This window comes from Adiantum capillus-veneris, chromosome 9 (genome assembly GCF_014529385.1).
Source record: "Adiantum capillus-veneris isolate H3 chromosome 9, ASM1452938v2, whole genome shotgun sequence".
Taxonomy (NCBI): Eukaryota; Viridiplantae; Streptophyta; class Polypodiopsida; order Polypodiales; family Pteridaceae; genus Adiantum; species Adiantum capillus-veneris.
In genome coordinates, this window is record NC_140939.1 from 3935446 (window position 1) to 3944303 (window position 8858).

General features: G+C 43.4%; 1 protein-coding gene across 1 annotated transcript; it reads right to left on the reverse strand.

Moving 5' to 3' along the window:
• Positions 1–1129: 1129 nt before the first annotated feature.
• LOC147450048 (leucine-rich repeat receptor protein kinase HPCA1-like) lies at positions 1130–7048 on the reverse strand. The gene is made up of 19 exons (XM_086520977.1): positions 6964–7048; positions 6523–6646; positions 6199–6270; positions 5994–6068; positions 5563–5634; positions 5349–5492; positions 5187–5258; positions 5034–5105; positions 4878–4946; positions 4716–4784; positions 4565–4639; positions 4375–4446; positions 4158–4286; positions 3523–3977; positions 3287–3442; positions 2542–2681; positions 2256–2469; positions 1922–2166; positions 1130–1724 (listed from the first exon to the last, which is right to left on the reverse strand). Exons 1-19 carry the CDS (start codon positions 7046–7048, stop codon positions 1254–1256), a joined length of 2811 nt encoding a protein of 936 aa, XP_086377103.1. The 3' UTR covers positions 1130–1253.
• Between the last annotated feature and the right edge of the window lie 1810 nt (positions 7049–8858).

Below are 8858 nucleotides of genomic sequence, written 5' to 3' on the forward strand. Positions count from 1 at the left end.
TCCGCAAAGCTTTGGGCTTAGTCCCGTTTGTGGACTGATCCTGTCCTCAGGGCATGGCACTTCCCTTTACTCATGTGCCAGCTCTCATTCACGGCATCACTCCAGGGGGGATTTGTTACCATATACATGTGGTAGTGATGTGTGTGAACACACTAGGACCACCGGGACATTTTTTCCCTCTTTAGGAGGCTTTCCCCCCGTGCATTGTATATACACCCATCACTTTAGGGCTATCCATCTTTCCATTGCACACTAAGTAACACACTCTCTATTGTGTGCCTTGAGCTTCCTTTGTCTTCTCCAAGCTGTGTGTGTTTCTTTGCAACCCTAATTCCAACAGTTTGGACTATGACAAAATACTGAAGATGCATGATCCACACAGGATGATAAGCTGGTATCCACACAGGATGATAAAATCCACATAGACTGACAAAATCCACAAAGGATGGTGATATCCACACAGGAAAATAAAATCCACAAAGGATGGTGATATCCACACAGGATGATAAAATCCACACAGAAAAAATTCCTCCCCTACAAATAGAGAAGCTGCATCTTCAAAATGGGTCTTCATAAAAGACAATGTTGCTCTCGTCTTCATCTCCTTTGTCTTCTACCATGTGAGCTAATCTTTTGATAGGTCTCTTCCCTTCGTGACTTCTGTTGCTGATTCTACTGCTGCTGCTTTCTCGCCAACTACAAAGGAGTCAAAATGGCTATTGGAAGACCTAACTCACTCACTACCCCCAACATCTCTTTTATATCTTTTCTAACTCTTGGTTCTTCTACTAGTTTTAATAGAGGAAAATCTCGTAGTTACACAAGAGGAAAAGGAAGGAGTACACCTATTCAACAACTCCTTGACATGTAGCTCATTTTGGTATGCAAGTTATTTCTGCCCCTGTGGAAGAAAGACAATTTTCCGCAAATCTTCAATGGATGATTGAATTTTTGTACACTATTTATACCACAATGAAGTCCTTGACTTAGTTTCCTCCTAAATCTTTTTTTTTTGAATGTTTTGATATACGTTTTGGAAACCATAACTGATTGAAAAATGTCATGATAGGATGGACATATCATGGCTTAGTTATTTGTTCAAATAACTGATAACCAAGCTTCGCGTGACCGTAGCGTTATATAGGCCATTGTCACCAGAAACTTGACACAGGTTAGAGAGAAAGAATGACTGTCGATATTGTTAAAGCTTGTATGTACGTCTGACATGAAATGAAACGCCAAGAAAGCAGAAATCATTTGGGCTCGATCATAGTGGAGATCATGAAGCCACCGCTGTACTGAAACGGAGAGTCCATCTCTGTGGGTTCGCTATGGAAGCCCTGCGACTCATGGGGAAGAAGGGCTGCGCGAGGAGGAGGCGAGGGTGATGCAGGTTTCATGGCTGCCATCATCATTTCCAGGTCCTTCACCACCTGCTTCATAGTGGGTCGCACCGCCGCGACTTCCTCAACACAGAGCAGAGCAATATCTAAGAACGCCTTCAACTCCTCTTGTGGACAATTCACCAACTGGGCGTCCAGCAATCTCTTCATTTCAGGTAACCCGCCTAGCTGCATTGCACCCCTCACCTCCCTCACTATGAATTTTCCGTTCTCTATTGGCTGTCTTGATGTGAGAAGCTCCAGCAGCACGATTCCGAAGCTGTACACGTCGCTCTTCTCAGTTAGCCTTTGGCTAGTATAGTACTCTGGGTCCAGGTATCCCTGCAAGATTCACCATGGTAGAGTTACTCTCCCCATTGCAAGTATGCATTTGCGTACACTTATTTTTTTTCCCGTTGCATATGCTTGCACAGTGCACACATAGTTGTGCACTCCTTTTTGAGATGCTAAAACATGCCTGAGAGAAGAAGACAGATCGGCATACATTCGTGTGTGTGTGCGTGTGTGCGCGCGCCTACCAGAGTTCCTTTAACTTGGGTTGACACATGACCTTGTCCGGTACCCTCATCATCAGGAGCAAGCTTTGATAGACCAAAATCTGCCACTTTCGCGTTAATTTTCTCATCTAAGAGAATGTTGCTCGACTTCACGTCTCGATGGATGATTGGTGGGTCTGCTTCAGAGTGTAAGTAGGCTAGTCCGCGTGCTGAACCAAGTGCAACATTGAGTCTTGTATGCCAGTCCATTTTTACCTTTGTGCGATCTGCAACGACTTGTTGTTTTTTAATGTGGGAAATTTCAAAGTGAGATCAAAAGCTTTTGATTGTTTGGCTATGTCCGTTCAACCCTAACCTGATAAGGAGTCTCGTAGAGTACCATTTGGCATAAATTCATACACAAGCATTTGCTCTTCAAAGCAGAAGCCCACAAGACCGACGAGATTTCTGTGATGAACCCGGGATAAGAGTTCAATCTCGTTCCTAAATTCTCCTCCTCCTTGCTGAGAGGTTGCTTGCGCCTTCTTTATTGCAACTTTTTCACCAGAAGGGAGGACGCCCTTATAGACCTGCATTGTTCAATTAGGTTTTGTGAATCAACAGTTGAAATCACAGTATAATGAATTTGGTAAGAGGCATACCTTCCCATAGCCGCCTGCACCAATCTCATTTGCTTTGCTAAAGTTGCTAGTCGCCCTTTTCATTTCAGTTAGACAAAACATTCGAGCTCCTTTTACTCGTGGTGCACCATTGACGTCCAATCCAGGGTTTCCCCAAGAAGCTGAGATTGGCAGAAAAGGACATTAGTGGTCTTGCATAATGCGCATTCTCGAGTACTAATGCTAATCACTGAATGGCCTCAAGCCATTGTTGGGGCCCTTCATGTTACGTCCCCAAACATCAGGATGGGTGCCTGAGCTATGTCCGGCCAAGTGTGAACATGGCCACCTTTTAGGTGAGTCCTATAAATAAAATAGGGGTCGCATTTGTGAGACATTTTGTGTGATCACCACACTTAGACTCTAGGCCCTTGGCAGCTCTACTCGGACACCCATATCGGTGTGGGCTTGGTGGTATGGGACACCAGCTCAGGCACCCATCCCACCCATCCTGATGTCCGGGGACGTAACACTTCTTATTTGCTTATGTGAATCTACTAACATAATATGGTGGAAGGGGGAGCCCTTTACACGTGTCGCAATCTGCAACGTGAAGGCTAAAGTCCAAAACTAAAAAAAGCCCCTTTGCACGCGAAAGAGAGAGAGTGGGGGGGAGCTGTATATATGTGTGTGTATTATGTATGTATAAATTCGTTTGCCTGCTTTGCCAGTATATTTTTGTTTTAAGGCATTGTAAAGACTTTTGAGGGTAAGTTTGGCTGCCTACCAAATGGCTTGCTCACTTCTTCTGCTTTGTCAGCGCGCCTTTTTTGCAGGAAGGCATAACCGCATATACCTGCTAAAAGGGCTGCCAGGGCTGTGACACCAATCCCAAGACCTATCTTGACACCTCCACTCAATTTACCTTTCTTCCCAGAAGCTCCTGTTTAATCACAGAAAAATGCAATCATTTAAGCAAATGAGACAAAGGTTAGGGTTTGAATACAGGTCGGGGGCGTCTACCTGGAGGAATGTATGGTCCATTAGGTGAGTATGCATATGGACCTATGGTAGGAAACAGAATTGCCTTGCTGCTAATAAGAGCTGTGATGAGGTTAGCTTCTTGCACATTCCAGGCTTTGGCGTTATTCGGAAAGATGGAAATGTTTGCAACCAATCTTGAAACGATTGTAATCGAGACTTGGCTCTGGCTTGTAACAAGTGGAATGTTTTTCATAAAGCCAGCCTGAAGTGTTGGGATAACTCTGGTGTCCAGATTAACCCGCAATGCAATGAAGATAAGGGCGCCGCTCACAGGTAAGCTACAGAGACAGCTTCCGGATGCAGTTGTTGGGTTGGCTGCCAGTCCTCCCGAGCACCCGCATGCTGGAAGTCCATTCGGTGCGGGTGGCGGTGGTGTTGGATTGCAGGCAGCTTCTTCCGGACCGTGATCTTCGCAAAAGAGGTTTCCTTGCAAGCTGTGGTATCAGGCATTATTCTCAGCAAGCAATTTGGTTAAACATGTAGATACTACATGTATGTTAAATGTCACACACGTACGCATGCTCAATATCAAATGTCACACACACACACACACACACACACACAATGTGTTGTCTCTCTCTCATAGATGGCAAGTGACCCATTACAGCATTTACTTTAAGGTTCCAGAATAGCTGCCTTTGCTGAGAGAAGTTATGCGGTTCTGCTCAAGGTCAACATCAGATAGAATTGGTCCAGCACTTTGAAGGTCAAGTGTTCCATTCAGATTGTTGTATCCGAGAAACCTGATTGCAGTGTCATTGTTAAGGAGTGCCAGATTTGGCTTACATGAAAACATTGAGTGATGATTGGGTAACTTATTTCACTTCTTACACCGAGGTAAGATTTAAGGGGGCAAACAGGCTTGCAGGAACTTCGCCCTCGAGACTAGTAGATTCCATCCCTCTGAAAGTATTAATGAAATCTTGATCAATTTCCATGTGGCGTTGGACATTGTTTGTATATGTTATAGATTCGCACTTGATTATGGGTTTTGAGCAAGGCAAGCAAATATGGGACTTACAGGTATTGTAAGTTTGGGAAGGAAGAGAGCCATGGAGGTATTGAGCTGGGTGCGAAGAGATTATGACCCAGGTCCCTGTGCCATGACACAAGCGGAACTTTCAAATTTCTGTTTAGAAATGGAAAAGCCACCGGATTCAACTTTCACATACAAAACTTGCAAATTGGCGAGCAAGGAGAGGTCAGGTAAATTGTCTCCGATGTCATTGTGGTCCATTTGCCTGCACTACACACAAATTTTCAAAGTCAGGTTTCTGATTCTATGTCTACCAAAAGGGAAATTGTAGACTCCAGTGGTTTCAATGTGAGGCTACATTGCAGATAGCGTCGCCAGCTCTGTCAAGCTCTGTGGTATGAAGGTAAAGCCGTTGTTGTCAAGTCGCCTGTGCCAGTAAGCAGCAATGAGGCATTTATCAACATAGAAGACTTATCGTACGAAAGACAAGAGCGGATACAAACAGAGAATATACAAGATGTCGAGGTGTGCCAAGGTTCCCAGATCTGTGGGTATTGGACCTTTGAATGAGTTGTTATTTAGTATCCTGTTGATGCATAAAGGCCAAGTAAATTAGCCTCATTCATGTTTTGGAATACAGGTAGGTGAGAGGGAAAGGGCGACTCACATATGTATTGCTGTCATCTGAGGATTGAAAGTCCCCTCAGAAATTCCTGTGAAGTTGTTCTCTTGCAAGTGGCTAATGTCAAAGCAAAAAAAACCAAATTTTAAAGTGGGTATTCTATGTGGGTATATAATATGATGAAGCGGGTCAGACATGTTAACCTACAAGTGCTTGGTCTTGGTAAGGTTGCCTAGCGATATGGGAAGATCTCCACTCAGCTGATTGCTGGATATATCGAACCAAAAAAGCTCAGAGAGTAGGCCTATGGTATCGGGGATGGACCCCGTAAGAAAGTTGTTGTTCAAGGCCCTGAACAAAGGAATTATTGTCAAGCTACTTTTGAGACCTGAAATTTGCAGAGAAGGGTCCATGTTCTTACAAGTATGTCAAGAGTTTGAGGTTTCCTATAATGGGTGGTATTGTACCAAATAAGCCACAGCTCTGTAATAGGCTGCAACATCAAAGCCAAAAGTTATGAAAAAGCATATCTTACAAAAGTCTTTTCATGAGGCACTTTTCTCTATGGAGAAATGTGGTGCTGGCATGTGCAACATTCTTCCCTTTGCGTTGGGATAACGACCTGCTCCCACAAGGATGGATGGCCACACCCCACTGGTGTATGCCATTTAGCCAAGGTCAGGGTGGACACAATGTGCGTACGATTCAAGTTTAGTGCAAAATGCAATCTATAAAGACGTTCTCTTTTTGGCAAGTACCTGTGATACTTATTGACATGAGTAGGGCGTCTAGGCTAGGCACAAGGACATGCTTTTGGTTTGCAAAAGCGGTTTCTTGAAACACGTCACTTACAGCGAAGAGAGACCTGTGAGAAGGAAAAGTTCAGGGGGCAGGTTCCCGGTTAAGTTTTCATTGTATGACAAATCCCTACATGTCAATGACACGTCAGAGTCTGTTAGTGCCATCTCGAAAAAGATATAGAAAGTGTCAACAGTCATAGAAGCATAGGCTCTTGATGGGGCTTGCAATGTTGAAAAAGGAGGTGGAATATACTTACAAAACCTCTAAGCTAGTGAAATCTCCAATCTGTTGAGGAATAATTCCCAAGATCTGCATGGATGGAAGGGCACTGTGTGCAAGTTGAAAAATTAGTGCATGAACGAAGAGTCGCACACAGTTGCATTAGGACATCATGTGAGAATGTTACTAGATTAACAGATCTTATTTTAGTTTGATGGCTCTTCAAGCCACAACCAGAGGCATTTTTCTCCCGACAATGTCATGGCTACCTTGTTAAGGTTAACGGTACCATATCTTTCAAGGAGCAACAAGCTCTTGATTCTAAGTTAACATGTGCTTATTAATTGAGGAGGATGCTCACAGCTTGATGACATTGGTATTGGAAGCGTCGCAGGTGACTCCGGTCCATCGGTCTTCACAAGGATCTCCATGCCAAGTAAAGAATGTAGGGGACCATGATTCTTGTAAAGCCTTTAATGCTTTGACTGCACAAGAACAAACCAACTCTTACTTTGAGAAATTTGGATGCACTTATCTTTTTGCCTTTGAAATTCAACACTAACTCTCTCTCGCTAATATATTTGAGATCTCCTGGGATTGTTCCTATGACAGTGACAACTTCTTCTTCTTCTTTTGCTTCTCTCTCTCTCTCTCTCTCTCTCTCTCTCACACACACACACACACAGACACACACATACACGTTTTGCCTTGTTATGACCCCCTTCATAGTTCATCACAATTTGCTCTGTGCAAAGAGCCTTTCATAGAGGTTTGCGCTAGTCGGATTGTTTCTGGAGCATACCGTCTGTGGGGTTGGTGATGGCGAAGGAGGGCCGCAGAAGAAGGCTACACAGCAGCAACCAGCTGATAACAGCAGATGCATTCATGGCATTTGCCTGCTGACTGTGTCATAAACTGCCGTCAAGAGAGTTCTGGTTCCGATGGGGCAGCTCTGCATATCCAAGCAGAGGCAGCAGAAAGCTACCTGCAAAGAGAAAGAGAGAGAACGTAGCGCAGCCTGCTCCCCGAGAGAGAGAGAGAGAGAGAGAGAGAGAGAGCACTCTCAGAGAAGCTCGCCTAGGCTTTGATGGTGGAAGCGAGGACGACGAGGCGGCATCACCCAGCAGAGGGGACAAATGTAGTATGGACAAATACGCGGCCTGCCGTCTTAACAAACCATTTTCCCGAATCCATTAGGAATGTTCTAACCTTACGAAGGTAAGAAACTCATTCAGAGAGAGAGAGAGAGAGAGAGAGAGAGAGTTTTTTGGAGAGCTACAGATTAAAAAATAGTAGTGTATATGCAAGGGTAACAAAGTTTCTACAGAAATGATAACAACTTGGTACCCCCATTCTTGACAGAAAAAACTCATCTACCTAGGTGCACTCTTTAATCTAAACTTCTATTGGATTTAAGACCAAATATGAGATTTATGTCTGGCCAAGATAGTAAAGAGAAATATTAAAGCACGCTGGTATAGAGAAAATTGGAAGAAAAAGAGGAGCGTGCATATCGACATGTGTATGTGTGTGTATTTGCCTCGTCTTAGAGGCACTATGCTCAATGAGGTAGTAAGCCCCATGAGTAGGGGACTATGTTAAAATTGTCGCACATTGCTTTCATTGTGTGCCTTTTTTTTAACAAAAGAGTTGGTCTCCAAGTTTTGTTTTTCTTGGAGTTAAAGGACGTTGGTATAAAGAAGTTGGAAGAAAAGGAGGAGGAGTGTGCATATCAACATGTGTGTGTGTGTGTGTGTATTTGCCTTGTCTCAGAGGCTCTATACTCAATGAAGCAGTGTGGCCGGCGGCCTTCAGCCGCCTCTCTCTCTCTCTCTCTCTCTCTCTCTCTTGCATGCACACTATCCTCATTGTTGCCGGAGATGCAGAGCGCCATTGTCGGATGAAGCAAATCGCGCCATGTGGCCCTGTGAATGTCTCTCTGCTTAATATATAGAATAGATGAACTAGTAAGCCCCATGAGTAGGGGCCTATTGCCTAATCAAGCAGTATTAATGTCTAGCTTGATTTTTGCCAACACTTGTTAGAGAGTGCTTTGGTAATAGTATTTGTGACACCCAGTTCTTGAACCCATTTGAACAGAATTTATTCCATAGCTTGCAAATCTCCTCAAAGGCAATGAAGGAAAGTGTTGAAGAATACATAATGAGGTGAAGGATATTGAGGTAGGTATTCAGGGATTTAGTAAAGGACCTAGTACGCTTCCTTTTTTTCAAACTTAGTGAGGACAATGTTTACAAACTTAGTCAAGACAATGTGCAACTTATCTCTTTTCCAACCAAACCCAACCTCATAATCACCAATCAATGGTTTTTTGAGGAAAATATGCAGGTTTGGATACACGACATTAGTCGAGAAATTGGAGCCTTTAACATTGAATTCTGGTGAAAAGGAAGACTCAATTTTGAGACAGTGTTACGTAGATTTAAGTTTTGTGTCATAAACAAAGGATTATTTATTCTCAAGAGGTCATCCATATAATTTATTCGGAACGTATGATTGAATGATATTACCTTGGGGAGCGAGAGAAGTTTTGATATCATGTATACTCAAAGAAGGCAAGATACAAATTACGCATGACAAGTAAACACGAGAATCATATTGGGATGCCTAAAAATTTCTTGAACAAAGAATCACTTCCCTGCACCATACTATGGTTGAGTAACCAAAAGATCATTT